Source organism: Cricetulus griseus, assembly GCF_003668045.3.
Source record: "Cricetulus griseus strain 17A/GY chromosome 1 unlocalized genomic scaffold, alternate assembly CriGri-PICRH-1.0 chr1_0, whole genome shotgun sequence".
Lineage (NCBI taxonomy): Eukaryota > Metazoa > Chordata > Mammalia > Rodentia > Cricetidae > Cricetulus > Cricetulus griseus.
The window spans coordinates 262206515-262228852 of NW_023276806.1; the positions used below are offsets into that span (position 1 = coordinate 262206515).

Consider the following 22338-nt stretch of genomic DNA (forward strand, 5'->3'; position numbering starts at 1 on the left):
GGGCATGGCTTGAACATATATGAGACCTCAAAGCCTACCCCTACAGTGACACACTCCCTCCAACAAGGCCACACCCACTCCAACAAAGCCACACCTCCTAATAGTGCCACTCCCTTTGGGGGGCATTTTCTTTCAAACCACCACAGTATGTATGTCTGTATGTCTGTCTATATGTATGTATGTATGCATGTATAGGTCTGTTGGCTCTCCTGATGAGCAGAGTTTATCTTGTCCCTGCATTTCTGATGTCTAGCACATCAGGAACAGTGACTTCATTAAGAGAATTAATTATCTATTACAAATAGTACAAGCAGTCAATCAAGGGAGGGAGAATCAGTTTTCTCCAAGACTAGAACTGAAATAGGTTCTCCAAGTCCAAATGGTCAGTCCTAAACATATGTGCATATCAGCAATATTAAATGAACTCAGTAGACTGTATGTATATGTATATATTTATGTAATACTAATTATAGTAGAATAGGTCATGAATTACAGTGTGTGCAGGGGGAAGGAGGAGTTGAAATGATGTAAATACTTATACTTACACATGAAATTCTCAAAATGTGTATGTATAGAAAACCAGACAGTTATAAAAACTTCCTCAGAGTATTTTCTGGGGAGTGAGAGTCTAAAATCACAAAACAAATACTATTAAAGACATGACACAACCTTTCATTCAAAAACTAAAATAAAGCGGGGGGGGGGGGGGGGTGTTGGTGGCACACGCCTTTAATCCCAGCACTTGGGAGGCAGAGGCAGGCAGATCTCTGTGAGTTCGAGGCCAGCCTGGTCTCCAGAGCGAGTGCCAGGATAGGCTCCAAAGCTACACAGAGAAACCCTGTCTTGAAAAACCAAAAAAAAAAAAAAAAACTAAGATACATCTTGGATGATTCAAATAGTTTATTTGCATAATTGGTAATCTCATTTCTCACAGGACACCAAGCATCTGAGCATAACATAATTTGAATAAAAAACAAACCATTAAAAAGAAAACAACTCTCCTCATGTCAGACTGTTCAAATGTCCACCATGTCCAGCAGTGCAGAAAGATGGAGCTCGGAGACAACTTCTTCTTCCCTTGAACTTCGGATCAGCCTTTCCAGGTGCTTCAGTCTTTCAGTTAGAGACGTGTCCAATATCTCCGAGAACTGCAACTGCTCTCCTGCCTCTGCACTCTAGATGAGTAAGAAAGAAGCCAGAAGTAATCATCTGTGAAGACGTGACATCTGACTCATGTTTACATCATTTGGAACTTCTTGGACTCAATAGAACCTCCCTTGGCATCCATCCTATGTCTTTCCAGCTTCCTCTATTACACATATAGAGCCAGTATTCTATTGAAACTGCTTAACCAGGCTCCCACCTTGGGACATTTGTTGATTATACATATAATCAATACCACAATGAAAAACTTTTGTAGATTAAATTTTGTAATGATCTGGCGATTTCTTCCTAGAGAGAATTAGAGCATAAATAGGCTGTGGGGTTGGATTGAGAAAGGCTTGAATGTAGTTCAGAATAGCCTCAAACTTGCTTTGTAGTAGAGGCTGGCCTTGAACTCATGATCTTCCTGCTTCCATCTCCAAAATCCTGAAGTAACAAATGTATACCTCCATGTCCAACTATTCTAGGGTGAAATTGACTTCTGTTAGCTTACCGTCTTCATTTATTAGGAAAAGTTAGGACCAGCATTGAGTCTGGTCAATGACAAAGTTCAAACAGTTATGTGGTCCCACAGACAGGCCCTTGTTCCTGTCTATGCTGGTTAGTTTTAAGCTACTGTTGTTATGGAAGAGGAGACCTCAACTGGGAAAATGTCCTTTCAAGACTGACCTACAGGCAAAGGACATTTTCTTATTTAGTGACTGGTGTGGGAGGGTTCAGGGCATTGTGAATAGGGCCACCTCTGGACTGGTGGTCCTAGGTTCTATAAGAAAGCAGGCTGAGCAAGCCATGGAAGCAAGCCAGTAAGCAGCTTGCTTCTTCCATGGCCGCTATACCAGCTACTCCCTTGAGTTCCTGCACTGATTTCCTTGGATGATGGACTACAAACTGAAGAGAACTACACCCTTTCCTCCCCAAGTTGCTTTGGTCATCGTGGTTTATGACAACAATAGAATTCCTAATTAAGAAATTAGTTACCAGGCCTTGGAGTGTTGCTGGGACAGACCTGACCTTATATTTTTGGAGGATTGTGGAAATATTCTGGAACTTTGGACCAGAAAAGCCTTTGAGTGTTCAGAGTTTAGGGAACTTGGACAATGTGGAGAGTAGTGCAGATGATGATGTTTGAGAGGGAAGTGTGTGAGCCCCTCAAAGACAATTTTAAGGTTCTTTGTATGATAAAATGAAACCTTTGCCAGGACAATGAATGGATGCTGTCAGCTGGGGCTGAGAATCAGCTGTGAGTAAGAAGAGACCAGCATCATTTAGGTGAAAATCTGGGAAGCGTTTCCTCAGGATCAGCACACAGAAGCTGTGGTTCAGAGGGAGCTGAGGCTGCATCTTATGTTAGTTAAACCGGTTAGTGTAAGACTCTCCCAGGTTTTGCTGGTTTTGAAGGTACGGAGGGGTCATGAGGAGCAGCTGAGGCTTGGCACAGTGAGAGGCCAGGCCAGGCCATTGGTGCTCTCAACCGAGGTAGAGGGCCCAGTATTGAAGGCTTGGCACCATGTGACAGGGTTAAAGTCCCTGAAGAGAGCCCAAGAGAAAGAAGTTATTGGCGAAGCAGCAGCCCAGCTGCAGTAGAGACCCAAGCATTGTGGAGATGACCACTAGGGACAGCAGCAGCTGTGGAGTGGAGCCAGCCTGAGTGTACAAGACAAGCTGCATGTGCTGTAGACAGCTGCCCAAGCATTTCCAAGGAGCCCAGAAGATCGTGAGTGAATGCCAGAAGCCTGACAACAAACTTGACTCTGTCAAACGCTGGGTTCACCTGACAATTACAACTGTGCCCTTACTCTTCCTTCTTGGAATAAAGAAGTATGTAACTTACTTCTTATTCTACAAGTGCTCACAGTTGAGAGACTTTCAACTTTCAAAGAGACTTCGGAATTTTAGAGACTGGATATTTTCGGAAACTAAATATTTTACAGAGATTCTGGATAATTTAGAGAGCCTTTGAATATTCTAAAGAGACAGAACTTTTAATGTGTTTTAAAATGTTAAAAATGTTTTTTTGTTTTGTTTTGGGTTTGGTTTTTTCTTTTCTTTCTTTCTTTTTTTTGGGGGTGGGGGGTTTCAACACAGGGTTTCTCTGTGTAGCTTTGGCTGTCCTGGAACTCACTCTGTAGACCAGGCGATCTACCTTCCTCTGCCTCCTGAGTGCTGGATTAAAGGCATGGACCACCATCACCTGGCAAGCATTTAAACTGTTGAAGACCGTGAAACTTTCATAAGTTGACATATTTTAAACTGTGGTATTAATATTAACATGCAATCTTGGTTGGAGACAAATCACAGAGGAAAGATCCTGGTTGAATAGGAGTATAATTGTTACAAGCTGACAAATGGTCAATTATGCTGACTAGTTTTATGTCAATTTAATGTAATCTAGCCAATTTTGGAGGAAGGAACCTCCTCCAAACTGAGAAAATGCCCCCATCACATTGGCCTGCCATACATTTTCTTGATTGATGGATGGGTGAGGGTCCAGCTCACTGTGGATGGTGCCATCCCTGGGCTGGTGGCCCTCAGTGCTATAAATAAGCAAGCTTGAACAAGCCAGGAGCAAGCTGGTGCACAGCATTTGTACACAGCCTCTGTATCAGTTCCTGTTTCCAGGTTCCTTCCCTGACTGCCTCTGCTGATGACCTGTGATATGGAAGTGAAGGAAGCCTTTTCCTCCCCAAGTTACTTTTGGCCATGGTGTCTTATCAGCTACAGAGAAGCAGCTAAGACGTTGCCTTAGTTACCCTCTCAGTTTAATGCACATCAGCACAAGTACGGGTTTGCTCAGTGCTTTCTTTTTTTGTTTCGTACTTTTTTTTTTTTTTTCAGTGAACTATGTAGCCAAGGATGACTCTGAACTTCTGACCTCCCTGCCTTCAACTCTGGGATTTTAGGTATGCAGTTTATTCAGCAATAGGGACTGAACCCAACCAATCTACATGTTAGGTAAGCACTACCAACTGAGCTACATTCCTAACCCCGAATTCAGGGTTTTTTTTTTTTTGTTTTTTTTTTTTTACTGTGTTTAGGTCTACTCTCCACTTATTTCACAGGTAGGAATTCTCAGTAGCACTGGGACATGGAGTTTTAAGGGTCTAACCTCCATGCGTTAGTGCATAATGAATCTTACAGTGCCCCAGTCTCACTGTGTAGACCAGGCTGGCCTGGAGCTCACTGTGTAGACCAGGCTGGCCTCACTCTTGGACTTCTGGCCTGGCACTCTCCCAGTCTTTAATTCTGGACAGCCAAGTGCACTTGTTCTCACCTGAGGACGTCTCGTTGTCGATGCTCTCACCACAGTCTGAGTCTGGATGGTGTCTGGGAAAGATATGAGTGTCTGAGGAAGGTAGAGAGGAAGGCGAGTTGACTCTGTGAAGGCCTGGGAGTCTTGAGATAACCACTGCTGAAGCTGATCTTCAAACCTGAAACAGTGTGAGATCTCAAGATGAGAAACATCAGGGCACTCACTCACTAAAAAGCAAAACCTCAACTACCGATCCTGTCACTTTTATTTAACTTACTGCTCTGTGTGTCTGTGTATACTGTGAGTACAGATGCCCATGTGGAGGTCAGGGACAACTGTGTGGGATTTTTGGATTTATTACAAGATTGACAGTATGTAACTACTTGTAAAACTCCATGAAATTGTGGAGGAGTGGGGTAGGCACGTAAGAAGCAGAGATGAAGTCCAGAGAGCAGGTCTGGGTGCTAAAAAATGGGGAAACCCTTGAAGGGGACTGGAAACAAGTTGAGAAGCAAGGATGGGGTCACTGACAGGGACAGGGTCATGACCAGGCTCAAGTGTTCAGGCTGTAAAAGACAAAAGGAACAGAGCAAGGACCAACACAGCTGTTCCTAAAGAGTTTTACTATTAAAGGAGAAGCATACAGTGGTGACGAGAGAGAAAAGGAGGCCACATCAGAAAGATGTGTCAGTAAGCCTACAGTTTGTGTGCTGACTTGCATGATCTGGTGGAGGGAAGGGCAATGTCTCAAGAGAACCCTATGGGCTGAGTGCTGTGAGTAGGCTGGAGGTGAAATCGGAACCCAAGGGAGAGCCGACCTCAACTTCAGATGGGATGTTCCTTCCAGCAGCAGCGGGAGAGTATAGCAGGGACATATATGACATACCCAGCGACTGGAAAGTGTGGCAGGCGGTGGAAGACAACCTTTACAAACGTCTATCTCCCAATTCTATTTCTCAGTAAAAAATGACCATCCCGGGAGGGCAGAAGAGGGTAGTACAAAAGGAGAGTCTGTACCAGCTCCTGCCCACCTAGTGTGCAATGATCCACTGAAGCTGCAGACTCCCCACAGGCCAAAAGGCTGGCCAGTCATGGTAGACCAAGCTAAGTAGACTCAGCTACACATACTTCCCTCAGACTTTAAAAATAATAGTGAAGCCAATTTCAAATGATAAAACTTAGAAACATTCTATCTAGAGTATAATCATCTTTTAAGAGCTTATACTTTTTAAAAATTATTTTTAGCGCACACCTTTAATTCCAGCACCTGGGAGGCAGAGGCAAGCGAATCTCTGTGAGTTTGAGCCCAGCCTGGGCTACAGAGTGAATTCCTTCCAGGACAGCTCTTAGTTACATAAAGAAGCCCCATCTTGAAAAAGCAAAATTATTTTTAGTTATGTATAGGTGTGTGTGTGTGTGTGTGTGTGTGTGTATGTGTGTGTGTGTATGCACAAATACATATCTGTGAGTACATGAGTGCTCAGAGAAGTCAGACGTGTCAGATTCCGTGGAGCTGGAGTTACAAATTGTTATGAGCCATCTGATGTGGGTGTGGCTATCAAAACTGGATCCTCTGGAAAAGCAGCAAATGCTCTTAACCTCTGAGCCATCCCTCCAGTCCCAAGTTTTTACTTTATAAATGTCTTCTGGAGCTGGAGAGCTGGCTCAGTGGTTAAGAGCACTGACTGCTCTTCCAGGGAACTGGGGTTCAATTCCCAGCACCCATATGGTGGCTCACAGCTGTCTGTAACTCCAGGATCCACCACCTTCACACAGATGTACATGCAGGCAAAACACCAATGCACACAGAATAAAAATATATACATTAAAAAAAAAATAAATGTCTTCCTTTTCTTTTTTAAAAATAGTCTCATCATCACAGAGCGGCAGTCTCCCTCTCCTGCACGCAGTGGAATAAATGGCTCACACATGCACGCGCGCGCGCGCGCGCACACACACACACACACACACACACACACACACACACACACACACACACACACACACACACACACACACACACACACACACACACACACACACACACACACACAGAGGACAGGGACAGACTCACCTTTTGTTCTCTTCCTTCTCCTCCAGCAGACTGCTGGACAGACACTGTGCCAGGAGCTCTTCTGCAGAAGCTCCGCGCATCAGGTCCTCTGTACGGAGACTCCCCTCTCGGCCACTCTCCTCATTTTTCTTCCTTTTGTGGTGCACATGAAGCAGTGGAGTAGGAAAACTGCTCGTAGAAGGATGAAAAGACTTTGTCCCCGAACTGAAACCACAAAGGTGGAAGTTCTTATGGCCAAGAAAGATGCAAATCACACAGACACAGCTGGACACATGTGTATTCTATTGGGTGGTTTATGCTCATGTCAGCCTGTACCTGCTCTGAACTTCCCTCAAGTAAGGGAATAGGAGACGATAACTCTGACTCTATGTGCTGTACAGTGGTGATTCTCACACATGTCAAGAGACACTGCTGAGCAGGCATGGTGGTGTGTGCCTTTAGCCCCACTTGGGAAGCAGAGGCAGAAACAGACAGATTTCTCTGTGTTCAAAGCCAGCCTGGTCTACATAACGAGTTCCAGGCCAGCCAGGGTTACATAGTGAGACACTGTCTCAAAAAATGAGACATGATGACAAAAAAAGAGAGATGATTGCTTTCAAAAATTCCACTATCTAGAGGCACTGGGCTCTCAGAGCTGCTTCAGTCTAGGGCTTTGTTTCTTATACCAGGCAGCAGTCGGTCTGTCTGTCTCTCATGTGTGTTTTAAGACTTATTTTATGTATATGTATGTTGGCCTGTGTTGAGTTTATGTGTACCACAAACAAGCAGAAGCCACAGAGGCCAGAAGAGGACATCAAATCTCTAAGAACTGGCGTTCCAGGTGTTTGAGGACCACCATGGGTGCTGGAAGTCAAACCTGAGTCTTCCAGAAAAGCAACAAATGCTCCTAACTACCGAGCCATCTCTTCAGCTTCATGTACTAAGGTTATGAGCAGATCTTTATTTTATGTGTGTGTAGGAGTGTTTGGCCTATGTTATGTATGGATGTGTACCACATATGTGCCTGGTGCCCAAGGAGTTCAGAAGAGAGTATCAGATTCCTAGAACTGAAGTTATGGGTGGTTGTGAGCCAACATATGGGTGCTGGGAATCAAACCTGGGTCCTCTGCAATACCAAGTGTTCTTAACCACTGTTAGTGACAACATGGACAGCACAGGCTGTGGTGGTTAGTCTGAACTGAAATATCGCAGGACCCTCTGGGAAGAGAGGCTCATGAGGGACTGTCTAGAGCAAATAGTTCTATAGACATGTCTGTGGAGAGTTTGGTTGCAGCAGTGGCTGTGGGAAGACACAGCCCACCATTCTCTTCTGAGGGAATCAAGCATGCCTGCATGCACTCTTTGTTCTTGACCGTGACTAGCTGCTTCAAGTTCCCGCTCTGAGTTCCCCAAGTCATAAACTGTAACCTGGAATAGGAAGTGAAGATGGCCCTTTTCTCCAAGTTTCTTTCTTTCTCTCTCTCTCTCTCTCTCTCTCTCTCTCTCTCTCTCTCTCTTTTTTTTTTTTTTGTTTTTGTTTTTGGTTTTTTTTTGAGATAGGGTTTCTCTGTGTAGCTTTGGAGCCTATCCTGGCACTCACTCTGGAGACCAGGCTGGCCTCGAACTCACAGAGATCCGCCTGCCTCTGCCTCCCAAGTGCTGGGATTAAGGCGTGCACCACCAACGCCCGGCTTCTCCAAGTTTCTTTTATCTGAGTATTTTACCACAGCAATAGAAATGAAACTAAGGCAGTAAGCAGCCTGGTGTTGTGGTGCACACATAGAGGGCAGAGAACAATTCTGTGGAGTCAGTTCTCTCCTTCCAACTTCAAGTGGACACCAGGGCTCAAATGCAGGTTGCCAGGCTTAAACAGCAAGTACCGTCACCTGCTGAGCACCTAGCTGACCCTGAGTTTAAATCTAAAGTTTATATTGGGAGCTGCAGAGAAGAGTCAGCAGTTGACAGCACTGGTTGCTCTTCCAAAGAACCCAGGTTCTATTCCCAGCACCTGCACGTAGGCTCACAACTGTCCGTGACTTCAGTTCTAGGGAATACAACAGAGGCATTCGAATGGTACGTTGCTATACATATAGGCAAAATATCCATATATAGGAAATAAATAATAATTTTAAAAAATTTTTTCAACACTTAACTGAAATGACCACCTGCTTTTTTATTGTAGCAGCAAATTTTATTAATACATTTCTACTGCTGGTACTGTTTATCCTGGGACAAAGGCTACTTGGGAATGCTTTTAGGTGTTGCAAGACCATGGATGCCAAGACATCTTTTGCTTCTGTGAACTAGGTTTATGAGAAGAGAAGCCAGCTTTTCTATCTGCTTTCTCCAATGAGGGCTGGCCTGAGCGCATCTGATGAACGGAGGGAGGGACCTGTAAAAGGTGTCTATGCTGTGGGAATGACCTGTGCTTTGCAGAGTTATGAGAATGGGTCTTATTGCTCTGGACGTGGTACTGTGTGACTTAGAACAGTGACAGAGACACACACGGAACATGGACCTCACCGTCTGTGACTCAGCTGCAGCTCCCTCTGTGTCTGCTTTCTGGCCTGTTCCCATGACAAGGGGACATCGTATTTCCTTAAACAATTTTTGTAAAAATATACACATATCTGACCATCTTCACTCAGTGCCTCTGAGGAAACAGTACAAAAGCAGATTTAAAATATGTATAAATATACATATATATGTTTATTCATTCATGCTTGAATATCATTCATGCAGACTGGAAGGGCTAGGAATAACTCTCAGAGCCACAGAGCCTCTAAGAGATAACCTAGGAGGCCCATTTCAGGGAAGGAAGTCTATGCTCTTCTAGAGCCTTTTTTTTTTTTTTAATTATTTTTTGTTTTGCTTTTCTTAAGACAGGGTTTCTCTGTGTAGCCCTGGCTGTCCTATAGAACTCACTCTATAGACCAGGTTGGCGTTAAACTGCCTACCTCTGCCTCCCCAGTGTTAGAACTAAAGGAGTGTACTACCATGCCCAGCATTGTTTTTAAGACAGGGTGTCTCTATGTAGTCTTGGATGTCCTGTAACTTGCTATGTAGACCAGGCTAGCCTCAAACTCACAGAGATCCTCCTGAGCGCTGGGATTAAAGACATGGACCACCATGCCCAGTCAAACCTTAGCTCTTGCCCAAGTCAAGTCACCTAGAAATCACTGACCTTAAAGGGAAGTGCTAAGGAAAGGGAAGGTGGGACACAGGGAGAAGAAACAGTGTCAAGAAAACATCTTTCAGCCAGGAATGCTGCTGCATGTCTTTAATCTCACTACTCAGGAGGCAGAAGCAAGTGAATCTGAGTTCAAGGCCAGTCCATTCCATCTACTTAGTGAGTTCCTGGCTTGTCAGAGCCACACAGTGAAACCCTAATTAGAAAACTAACAAAGAAAAACTCAGCTCCCTCTTTTGTTGAAATTAGACCAGGAGAATCTCCTGAAGACCCCGCCCCCACAGCACTGATTGGCAGCTACCTGCTGTGATGGGGAGCCTGGGTGGTGTCCAGTCACTCAGCTTGTGATTGATGCATAAGGTGATGATGTCATCCCACGGAATCTCAGCAACCGAAGGCCCTGACTCCTGGCCTGGAGAGAGGTTCTTGCTCTTCCACTTTTGGTATGTTCTGCACAGCAGGTTCTCCACCTGGGACTGGAGGACAGGCTGTGTCTGGCAGGAGCTGGGAATCTGGGAGGTATACTGAATGACCATGGAACACACGGGGAGCCAGGGAGCTGCAGAGAAAGTTACAGGTTTGACCAAGGATCAGTGAGCATGAAATGTTAAGGCTGTACTTCCTCAGGAATGGTCTGCTGGAGTGATAAGACTTAGTGAGAATGTGTATGTAAGGCTACAAAGCTCTCCCAGCTAAATGGCAAGCAGGCTCACATCCTTTCCCAGCACCACAGGAAAGAAGAGACCCTGAAGCACCAGGCTTGAGCCAGCCTGGGCTACCTGCAGATCCTGCATCAAACAGACCACAGGCCTCAGCCCGGAGGCACGGCAAGCACAGTGAGGCTTTAGTGGAACCCTGACACAAACCAGCATTTGAGTGCAGTGGCCCCAGCAGGGTCAGCAGCTCAGAGACAGTCACACTCACACAGCCCTCACACATCTCAGCTTGCTAGCCCATCTCTTCTGGCAGGTAGCACCCGTGGGATAGGTGATAGCCTCAGGACTGTCATGGGGAAAGGACAACAGCTCCTACTCTATAAAGCCCTGTTTCCTTCTAACCCAGAAACCCAAAGGTTGGTGTAGGCGGGTGCACAGGAGAGGTGGACTGTGAACCTCACACTAGAACCCACCTCCTGGTATAGAGCCACTAAAACAAGATGGGAACAGGAGGCTAGCCCTCCACTCCTCCCTCAGAGTGGTACATACCCCCTGCAGGCGGAAGATCCATCTGGGGAAGCTGGAACCCAAGCACAGCTTGCTTCAGCCAAGCTAGATGCTCTGGTGAGTTCCAGTGCAGATGAGGAAGCAGCTGGCTGCCCCCTGCCTCAGCAAACTCCATGACAGGCCAGGAGATGTCGCACAGCTGCTCAGAGGACACCACAGAGGCCAGGAACTGCAGCACGCTATTAAACAGCTCAATAATGGCGCCAGGCTCTTGAGAGGCCAGGCCACCCAGCCGCCTCTCTCTTCTGTCAGGGAAAAACCGACCACTGAACTCACGGCTGATCCCATCCTCAACATACTGAATAAGGGTCTGGCAGCAAAGGTCTAGGGTTTGAGGGCATCGGGAGACCAGCCATTGGACCGCTCCAGAAACCTGAGAAACAAGACAACCGGGAGAGACATAGTCAAACAAGTCACAATCATTTTAAAAAGCAGTTATTTAAAGGGCCTTACCATCCTTCCCATGGCTGTAGAAGGTAAGTGCCGCAAGAACAAAATCTCAGCCACTGCATGGAAGGGGCGCAAGCCCTCTGTGCTTGTGTGTGGATTTCTAGAGCCCTCGAGGATCCAGAGAGGAGTCTCCTGAGTGCTATCCAACCAGTAAGCAGAGGCTGCAGAGACCTCCTGGAAGGACCTAATGAGGTCCTCCTTCACCACTGAAGCAGGGCCACACCACATTATTCCTGGAATTAGCAGCTTCTCTCAATTCCGGGATGCGTCACAACCTGAGGTTACCTCTTCCTGTAGGACTTCGTTTTGTTTTATTTTGGTTTGGTTTCATATAGTGCTGGAGATACAACCTGGGCCCTTTTATATGGTAAGTGGGTGTTGTGCCACCGAGCTACATCCTCAGGCCACATGGTCAGTTTTACTAGTCCCTACACTTCTTTTCCTAAATAACTCAGCAGACCCTTTTAGGAAATCTCAGGCAATACTGTTCGTTTATATTTTCCAAGAGCAATCATTCTAAAACAATAATTAGACAAAAATGGCATTCAGATACAAAGACATTTTAAATTCATAAAACCAAAGCCAAAAAACTTATATGAGCAATTTCATATATTACTGAAAGCATAACTAGGGACGTTTTTTTAAAAAATGTTTTTTAGTCCTGCTTATAACTTTACAAAGTTATATGTATGTATACATCATAAGATTAAAATGGAAATCCCTAGTATCAGCTGGACATGATGGTACATGCCTATAATCCCAACAGAAGAGGGAGAGGCAGACTGATCAGCTCTAGGTTACCCTGGCTACCTAGCAAATTTAAGGTTAGTCTGCCCTACATGATAATGTCCCAAAAAACAACCAACCAGCCAAACCACTTATATAAAGTTTAAGATAGATCGGAAGAGGGAAAAACAAGTATCTCGATAGACCTTTATAAGTGATGGACCTTTACCTTCATTGTGCCTTGTAAATCATTAACAGAATCGGGAATCTCCACAACAATGTAATCGGAAATCAGCTTAGCTGAAACCAAATCCTGTAACATCAGACCTTTAAGAGAAAAAGAGGAAGGTCCCGTGTAATAACGTTCATTTGCACACGTGGCACATCCCAAAGCTAGTCTGGGCTCTCTGTGCAGCGGACAGACGGACAGAGCAAATAAGGTTCCAGTCTCCAAAGGTTCCCAACACTGACTGTACTGCCTGCTGTCCATCAAACTCAAGCTCCACCCACTAATTAAAAACTAACCGTCCTCCACTTCCTTCCCCATGGAGTCTCCTTTGGAGCTGGGCACGAGAACCACCAGTGGAAGTGCGGGCTGGAAAGGCTTGGCCTGAAGGAGCTGCTTGAGCTGCAATAAAGCCGACAGCCAGTACAGATCCTCCTCTGCTATGTCCTCAGTCTTCACTTTGGGAGGAAGCAGCAGCATGAGCCCACTGGCTCCCAACAGGTCTTTCCGTGTCTCCACAGCATCAAGGGCACTGTCACTAAGGGTGCCATGGGCCACCTGCAACAGAATCAAAGACATGAGGATGAAAGTACCAGAGAACAAGACAGAAGAACAGTCTGCATCATAGCAAGAACAACTAACATATTCCAGTCACCATACATTCACTGTGCCCTGGAGAGTCCTTCAAAGACAAAGCTTGGCCACACATGGTGGCCCATGCCTTTAATCTCAGCGTTCAGGAGGCAGAGGCAAGCAGGATCCCTGTGAGTTCAAGGTCAGCCTGCTCTACAGAATGAGTTCTAGAACAGCCAGAGCTACCTAGGAAAACCCTACCTAAAAAAAAAAAGAAGAAGGGAAGGAAGGAGGGAAGGAAAGAAGGAAGGAGGGAAGGAAGGGAAAGAAGACAGACAGAGCTGGACCAGTTCTCCATGAGACATGAAACTGCCTGGTCAACAGATACAAAAGCCTCCAGCTTCATTTATGTTTGACCACATAGCTGTAATCCTAACAACTCTTGTGCAAGGACAAAAAGGTTAAATCCATAATGAAACCAAGCCTGCAGCAGACAAGACATTTGGATATATATCTCATAACAGCGCTGAGGAAATGGGACCAATAATCTCTGGATAAATGATGCAGATGAAGCCACGACAAGGCTGCAGGAGTACTGGTCACCTCTGACCCTGGCCTGAGTACTAGCAGCTGCACCAGGGATGAATGGAAACTGAACAGAGGAATCCCTCTATAAAGGTATGCTTGCCATTCAGAGACCATCTACTCCTACCCCAAACAGAGCTTCGGGCCAACTTTGAAGGGCCCTGTTCAGGTACAGTCAGCCAGCCTCAGCTGAGAATGTCTGAAGACAGAGCTTCCAACATACGAGAGACCCAGGAGACAGCTGAAGCTCTTACCATCCAGATCTAGACCCAACAGCACCAGCCTCCTGTTAGAAATAAGGAGACTGCTGTCTCCAATGTGCTGTGCCATGCCTACCTTTCAGAAAACAGTATAAAGGCGCAGACAGACACGGAGAAAGAAAGAGATGCTCAGAGGATCAACTCCTGTGCTTCAACCCTGTCTAACAAAAGGGTAAAGGAAAGAAGAGCAGGTATCATGAGGGAAGCAGAAGGGAATCAGAGGGAGGGCAAAACAGGAACGGCACAATGATGGCTATGTACAAAAATGTTACAAGAAACCCATCTTTTACTTAAAAGTAAAAACAAAACAAACACCACAAAACTGACACAGAAGTAAAATAAGTCTCCAAGTCAGGAGGTTACATGCCTAAAACCAGCTACAGTCAGAGCTGCTACTCAGGGGAGCTGAGGCAATGAGACTTTAAGTTCAAGGCCATCTCAGAAAACTCACTAAGATCTTAAGATCTAAACCTCTTTAGAAAAGCCTGGGTGTGTAGCTCAGAGGTGGAGCACTTTCCTGGCATGCATGAGGCACCAGGTTCAATTCTACCACTGCCCAAAAAAGAAGAGTCTCTAGCCTAAAGGGACCTGCTAAGATCGCACAATGAATGAGAATCTGGGAATCTGGCACACTTGGCACTTGAGAGCCAATTTTCAGAACCCCAGGACCGCAGTGGTGGATACTAACAAGTAGGAAAATAATTTTCTACTTACAATTCTACAAACCTAGCTGAACATAATAAGAAATGAGAGGATGAGCTAAGTACATTTTCAGAGAGGAAGGAATCAGACAATTTCCCTCCTACATATACTTTCTTCAGACTCAGCTAGAGAACATACACTGTCAGGCAGGGGTCTAAACCAAGAAAAAGTACTGCTACTGCTGCCAAGCCAACATTAGACAAGCTCCAAATGTCCACCAGGCATTGCTCTACGCACACATTTGCTTCAAACTCAAGGGCCTGAGAGCAGAGCCACAGCATAGTTAGTACACAGTGCTAGGAAATTTAACCATTTCTCTGGATAAAACAGACACAGTGAGAATACTGTGTGAAAGTGTGAAAGTGGTATAGGGATACTGAGACACTTGTATCTCAGTATACAAAAGAGCTATCAGAAGTAGAGTTACAGGGAAAAATGCTCACCAAAAAATAGCTCTAAAGTATGTTATCTGGATAGAGGCCATACCTTGAATCAAGCCCCCCCCCAAAGAGGGGGGGCTCCACGCTTACTGTAGTCTGATTCCCGATTGCCCCTTGGAAGTGCACGAGTTTAAGGCTTTGCACTAGTGGGAGGTGGTGGAGGACCCAAGAGTTGGGTCTAGGGAGATTTTCGGACATGCCGATGAAGAACTGTGGGAGGCCAGCCTCCCGTCTTCTCTTCTGTTTCCTGGCTGTCAAGCATCCAGTTTTGCTTCTGCTATGTGCCCCCTCCACCCCCACAACCATGACGTGCTCCCTCCAAAGAGCAACAAGGTCAGTCACAGACTGACAGGCAAGAGCAAACCTCTCTTAAACTGATCATACTGGACATTTGTAACAGTGACAGAAAGTGAATACACTGCTCTCCGAGAGTACAGACTAAAACCTTACACAAGTAGATGGCTATGGCATATTATCAAGGTGTAAAGAAAAACAGACAATGGAATTTGCTTCTGATCTTCTCAAAATCATTTAAAACCACTTTTGAGAACAGTAATTTATAATTTCAATAATGTTGAAGAAAGGAAATGAAATCATGAGGATAAATACATGAAGGAACTGTCACTCACCTTAATACACACATTGACAGAAACTGTTTGATCCCCTTTACTACTGAGCGCATTATAAACCGTGAGTGTCTGGATATCACTGGCATTATCACGTGTGATATCCACCAAGCTGTCATCTCCTGTGAACTTGACCTTTAACCAATTTTCTAGTATTCTGTAGATAAAAGAAAATACCATTTGAATGAAGGGAAGTCTAATTCTAAAGTAAGTCACAGAAATCTTCAGGGAAACAAGAGTAATCCCATATGGATACAGGGTCAGAACCAAATCTTATGGTGAAGCTGACTGGACAAAACAGGTTATTACTTTAAAGTGGAGGTGGGACCTCTACCAAGTTATTTGAGTGAGTGGAAAGGCAACTATGCAACTGACTCATTCTAATGTGGCTTAAAACGGTGAACCAGAAAGAAAAGGACTAAGCAATAGATACCATCCCTGGAGTTAAAAATACCCCTTTCAGCCAGGTGTGGTGGTGCACACCTTTAACCCCAGCACTTTGGAGGCAGAGGCAAGTGGGTCACTGTGAGTCTCGGGTTGGCCTGGTCTACATAGTGAGCTCCAGGCCAGTCAGGGTACAAATCTTGCCTCAGAAAACCAACAACAACAACAAAAAACTATTTTACAGAATCAAACTTCTCACAATGACCTCTGATAAAGTAGATAAAGACATTTGCTGCCAAGCCCGCCAACCTGAATTAAATCTCAAATGGTGTAAGGCAGTGTTTCTCAATCTGTGGGTCACAACCCCTTTGGGGTCAAACAACCCTTTCACAGGGGTCACCTAAGACCACATCAGGTATTTACATTACAATTCATAACTGTAGCAAAATTACAGTTATGAAGTAGCAACGTAAATAATTTTATGATTGGTGGTCATCACCATATGAGGAACTGTGTTAAAGGGTCTCAGCATTAGGAAGGTTGAGAACCGCTGTGTAAAGAAAGACCAGGCTCCTGCAAGTGTGTCCTCCGATTTCCACATGTGCCAATGGCACACAGGTGCACACACAAAACAAATATTCTTCAGGGCCAGAGAGATAGCCCAGCAGTTAAGAGCACTGGCTGCTCTTTCAAAGGACCAGGGTTCAACTCCCAGCAAACACAAGGCAGCTAACTCCAGTTGCAGGGGATCTGATGCCTTCTTCTGGCCTGTGTGGGCACTGCAAGCACAAGGTGCACAAATACATATGCTGGCAGAATACCCATAACACATATAATTTTAAAAACCAATTCTCATGCTTGAGTGTTTAAGAATTGCTACATGGCATACATTTTCTAAGAAACTCAGCAAACCAGATGACTGATATTTCAAGAAATGTATCGTTCAATTACTATTAAAATGCCACAATTCTCTTCATTGTTCAACCACCCTGTGAGATGAGCCTCATGACTTCCTTACTCCCTTTCCTTAGCTTATGCCCCAACAGTAACTGCTTAAAAGTAATGTACTCAGAGAAGTTGGAGCCACTATGCACAATTTGGCAGTTCTTCAAAGACTTACACAGAACTGTATAACCTAACAATTCTAGTCCTAGGTATGTAAGAGAATTTAAATAAAAACTCATATGGCTATCAACCCATCAGATAAATAAAATGGGGTATTTTCTTATATTCTCACATGGATGAGCCTAATGTGCTAATATAAGACTTTATATTTACAAACGACCCCATTTACATAAGACACCTGTATTAGGCAAATCTATAAACATAAGCAGAAGAGTTGTAGTTCCCAAGAGCTTCGGTTAGAGAAGAATGGAAACTACCAATTAACATGGGTTTTATATTTAAGAGAAAAAAATGTTCCAGAATAAGATAAAGGTGATGGATGTAAAGCCCCATGAATAATAATCCCTGTGAATAAAGTTTATGAGTTACATTTCAAAAAGGCTATTAGAATAAAGTAATAATCTGTAGCTGGAGGGCTGTTTGTTCTGTTTGGGGACTGTATATGTGAGTATGTACACACAGACATGTACTTGTACATACATGTGGAGGGCAGAAGTCAACCTTGGCTGTCACTCAAGGTCCTCCCACACTGTCTTTTGAGACAGGGTTTTTCAACATGGGCTGGGGTAACTGGATAGTGAGCCCTAGGAAACTGCCTGTTACCACCTTCCCAGTACCGGGATTCAAGAGTATGGCTACCACACTTTTTTACACAAGGTCTGGTGCCCGAACTTAGGCACTCATGCATGCACACTTCAGCTGAGGTATCTCTACAACCTCTATGTTGTGTTTCTAAGAGATGAGGTCTCTTAACTCTATAGCTCAGGCTGATTTCAAACTCATGGCAATTCTCAGCCTTCAAAGTGGTAGGATTATAGGCATAAGTCACTCTATACCAATATCAGAGTTGCTTTAAGATTATAGTTTCTGGGGCCGGGCGTTGGTGGTGCACACCTTTAATCCCAGCCCTCGGGAGGCAGAGGCAGGCGGATCTCTGTGAGTTCGAGGCCAGCCTGATCTCCAGAGCAAGTGCCAGGATAGGCTCCAAAGCTATACAGAGAAACCCTGTCTCAAAAAACCAAAAAAAAAAAAAAAAAGATTTTAGTTTCTGGAAGCTATTTCTATCATGGCTGGGCAGTGGTAGCGAGGCCAGCCTGGTCTACAAAGAAAGTTCCAGGATAGCAGAGAACCCCTGCCTTGAAAAACCCAAAAAATAGCATTGTAGGGAGACACCTTAACCACACCTCCTGAGGGCTGGCTACAGGTGTGCCTGACCACACCTGTCAGGGCGTAATCAAGGTAAGGTCAGGATGACGCATTATAGGTTTTTAAGTGGCTGAAAGGCACATGGGGGCCTATTCTCTCTGGCCTGCCTGCCTTGCTGTCCCTGGCACACTCTGGCTTGCATTTGACTGGTGTTTATCTGAATAAAGGTGTCTTAACCTTACAGACTACAGATCGTCTCTCATTATACCTGGTGCCTGTATCATTTTTCAATTTCTTAAAATGTCAAACATTTTTTCCTAAGATGAAACAAAGTGTAGCAAAGTATAAACTAATTCCTTCCAAAATCTTAAACAAAGTAGACACTAATCAAGATACCATACCATAGATTTAAATAATCCTCAACGCCTAATGATTTTCTATATATGGAATAATGCCAAGTATAAGAAATAACAACAAAAATCTAAATATCATGAGCAAAACAGACTAAAACATAAATCTTCAGTGTCCATATACACAAGACAAGCTGCCCCACCAAGAACCACAATTCTGCCTGTGTGAAACTCTCAATAGTGAAGTCCTTCTCCAAATCAGCACCCTACTCCCCACAGAAAACTTCCTGACCTGCCAGGACTCTCTGGAGTCTGCTCTTCTCCATCAGGCAGCACCAGCACCAGTTTCCAAAATACTCGCTCATGCTTCCCAGGGAGGTGTTCAGCCACAAAGGACGGTAGGTCCAAAGGTGCCCACGCAGCATTGCTGGAAGGGACAGATCACAAGGAGTGAGTCACGGTACAGTCCCCGAGCAGCAACCACACACGGTGAGAATGACAGACCTCAGCAGCTGCTGGTGGAAATGTTGAACTTTCATCTGGTGAGCTGTCTTGTGTCTAAGCTGCCTCAACCTGCAAAGAAAAAAAAAGAAAGATACCAGGACTGCAAAGGCTACTTTCAACCCACAGAAAGAAATTCGTAGTATTTATTCCCCCCAATACCAGGAGTGGATTACATCTTTTTGAGTCATTGGCTAAAAGGATCCTATAGGCTTCCCCGCAAACACTACAGGCTACTGTCAAAGCTATTGGTTGTCCTAACAAACCTGGTGGTTAAGAACCTACTGCTTGGGGGTGAGGGAGGAGGGATGGGGGTGAGGGGAGGGAGAGGGAGAAGGGACTTACATGTGAAACAAGCTTGTTCCCTAACTGGAACTAATAAATAAATTAAAAAAAAAAAAAAAAGACCCTACTGCTAAAGATACCACATACTTATCAAACATGGAGATATGGACTGGTGCTCAACTAGAAACTTCCTCCCTACTGGTTACTAAAATAGTGCTGGAAGATACTATATAAATTACATGAGGAGGAAAAGCAATTGTCAACCTTAACAAGCCATGAACTCTGTGGCTACAAGGATGCAATAGTGGTACAAATGTAGAGGCTATACCCAATACATTCTACTTGGATTTAAGGCTTGCTCCATGAGGTGGAAACCATTCCTGGCACTATTAATGAGGCCAAGAATCTGAGACTGCATAGGTCATGGTCCCTAGGGGAACACCTACTACTGTTATTCTATAAAATGAATATAGCAATAAAATGATTCCTAATGACATACTGCTATACCCATAGATGAGTCCATTGATCAGTTCTTACCAGAGAAGCTTTCTTCTCACAGTAGGTGGTAATTAACATAGAGACCCACAACTGGACAATAAAAGGCAAACAGTGAGAGACTTTGGAACCCTCGGCTCTAAATGGGATGTCTCCATCAATTTCCTCCCTTTAAGGCTCAAGAATCTATATACAACAGGAGGTGGAAAGATTGTTAAGAGACCAGAGGTGATGAATAACTCCAAGGAAACAGCAATTCCCAGACACAACAGGACTGACCACACATATAAACTCTCAGAGGCTGTGGCAGCATGCACAAGACCTATACAAGGTGAAGTCAGCCAAAATGCCAGCGTGGAGGACTGAAAGCGGGAAAAGGTCAACTCCTGATCAAGAGGCCATCTGCAATCGACAGCTACTGAGAGGGGAAATCAGGTTTCTCCAAGGGAGTGACACCGTGTAAACCAACCACACTCCAGGGAAGATGGCATGCTCATGAGTAGCTGACCAACACAAAACAGACTTCATGGGTTTTACTATTGTTATCTTTTGTTTTGTTTTTAAGAAAGAGAAAGAACAGGAAGGAAGGAAGGGAGGAGGAGGGAGGGAGGGAGGGAGGGAGGGAGGGAGGGAGGGAGGGAGGGAAGGAGGGAGAGAGAGAAATGGAGTTGCGTAGGGGAATCTGGGAGGAGTTAGGGGAGGGGACAGAATACAACCAAAATACACTGTGTGAAAAATTTAGAAATAAATAAAAGGTAGTTACTGTGTTTCTGAGTGAAAAGTAATTGTTAATGTTTCCTTGGCAGACAGATTTAAGACTCTGATAAACTAACAGGTCATACAACCCCATCAAGTATCTGCTGAACTACCCACAGGGAACTGGCTATGGGAAATAAACAAAAACCCTGCCATTCTAGAACATGCTCTCGTGCCAGAGAAGAGCCTCTATGATGGCTAGTATGGTTCACAGAACATGCCTATAGAGATGGGAGTGGTGGTGCACACCTTCAATGCCAGCACTTGAGAGGCAGAGGCAAGCGGATCTCTGAGCTGGAGGCCAGCCAAGGCCCTGACTTCAGAGGAGGTGCCAGACTACCATGCCATTTACACACAGCACACAGGTGACCATGGCATCTGATGAACGAGATAAAACCTTAGGAGGAAATGCTCACAGAGAAGATCCTGTGATGACCAGAGGAAGAAGAAACATTACATTTATTTCAGGCAGTGCCCATGGCACCTCCACGTTGTCTCCTTAGGGCCTACCCACTGGGAGGGAGGGTGATTTTGAAAGCCCTCGTTAAAAGATGACATTGATACTGAGCCTGAAGAAAAACACCAAGCCCAAGACGGCTATGCCTGGACAATTTGGACCTCAGGAACTGGATTAGTCAGGGGGACTGGGAGGAGCAGCAGGGAGGGCCTTGCTGAGGGAGACGGGGAAGAAAGGACACTGACAATGGAATACGCAGGAAGTACAATGGGAACCGTGTCTAGAAGCAGAAAGCTAGGGTAGAGTTAGGAATCACTGATGCTAAGTCAGAGCCTCCCAACAGAACCTGAGTCTTTCAAGGTCATGCAAAGCTTGAGCCTCTTTTTCTAGGGGTGCACAAGTCACACATTCAACGGTGGGAAATGCCCACCCTCAAGATGCATTCCTCTCTGTCCTTACTTTCTGGTTCTACCCGTCATCCACAAATATATCAGTCTAGCTCATGTTGAAACTAATTGGGGCGTGGAGCACCGAGGACATGCCACCGAGCACTGACCTGGTACATGAAATGCCTACTTTCCCTGCATGGCCCAGGTCCAGGAGGCCCTTGGCCAGGTTCTCCTCAGCAATGGGGCACTCTGCACTGGGCACTAGTGCCTGCAGCCGGTCATTCATGTCCACACAGCATGGTGCTGCAGGGAAGGCCCGCATCTGACGCCGGAGTTTCTTCCGGGCTGCAACAGCTTCTCTCCACCTACAGACACACCAGCATAACATTATTGGATGGTATGTTAAAGGCTCATTCCACAGGGAAAAAATACAAAGTCAAGTATAATAATATGGAAATGTGGTTTTTGTTTGTTATAACTTTTTTACCTTTATTTAATTTTCATGTGTATGAGTGTTTTTCACCTGTGTATATATATATGTGCACTTTGTGCATGACTGTGGATAGTCTGAGCCACCATGTTGGTGCTGGGAACAGAAACTGGCAAGTTTTTTTTTTTTTTAAAGAGAGTATCAGTACTTATATTTGGGAGACTCATCCATGTTAGGAGGCTATCCATGATTTATTTGTTTAATGTATTCACAGATATTTCCCTGTGTCTAGTACAGTCCACCAACAGCAAGCACTGTATAAAATATCTGTTCAAATACAGGACAGCCAGCCACCCATACCCTAATCAAATGCCTTGAGAACATCAGATGCATGCATGACCAATTGTTTCTGAAAGTCTAAGTCTACTGCAGATACTCACTCATACTTACAGAACATACTGTCAGCCTTTCATCATTGGCTAATGGAACTGATGGCTCACAGATACTGAACCTGATTGAAAACTTCCACGTGGGTGGATAACTTCTGTAAGA

General features: G+C 44.8%; 1 protein-coding gene across 2 annotated transcripts in view; it reads right to left on the bottom strand.

The window, feature by feature from the left end:
- Nucleotides 1–882: 882 nt before the first annotated feature.
- Nucleotides 883–22338, bottom strand: part of Mcm3ap (minichromosome maintenance complex component 3 associated protein) — a 50635-nt gene continuing 29179 nt past the window's right edge. The window contains exons 18-29 of one of the 2 annotated variants that reach the window (XM_027394259.2): nucleotides 21524–21721; nucleotides 18978–19046; nucleotides 18766–18900; nucleotides 15472–15625; nucleotides 12582–12840; nucleotides 12286–12383; nucleotides 10863–11253; nucleotides 9959–10216; nucleotides 8991–9120; nucleotides 6489–6692; nucleotides 4436–4592; nucleotides 883–1175 (exon numbers count right to left, since the gene is read on the bottom strand). In XM_027394259.2, coding sequence (XP_027250060.1) covers nucleotides 1017–1175; nucleotides 4436–4592; nucleotides 6489–6692; nucleotides 8991–9120; nucleotides 9959–10216; nucleotides 10863–11253; nucleotides 12286–12383; nucleotides 12582–12840; nucleotides 15472–15625; nucleotides 18766–18900; nucleotides 18978–19046; nucleotides 21524–21721 — 2212 coding nt within the window. In that variant the 3' untranslated portion in view covers nucleotides 883–1016. Of the gene's footprint in view, nucleotides 1176–4435; nucleotides 4593–6488; nucleotides 6693–8990; nucleotides 9121–9958; nucleotides 10217–10862; nucleotides 11254–12285; nucleotides 12384–12581; nucleotides 12841–15471; nucleotides 15626–18765; nucleotides 18901–18977; nucleotides 19047–21523; nucleotides 21722–22338 lie in introns of those variants that run through there. The other variant, XM_035450413.1, reaches the window with a different exon arrangement.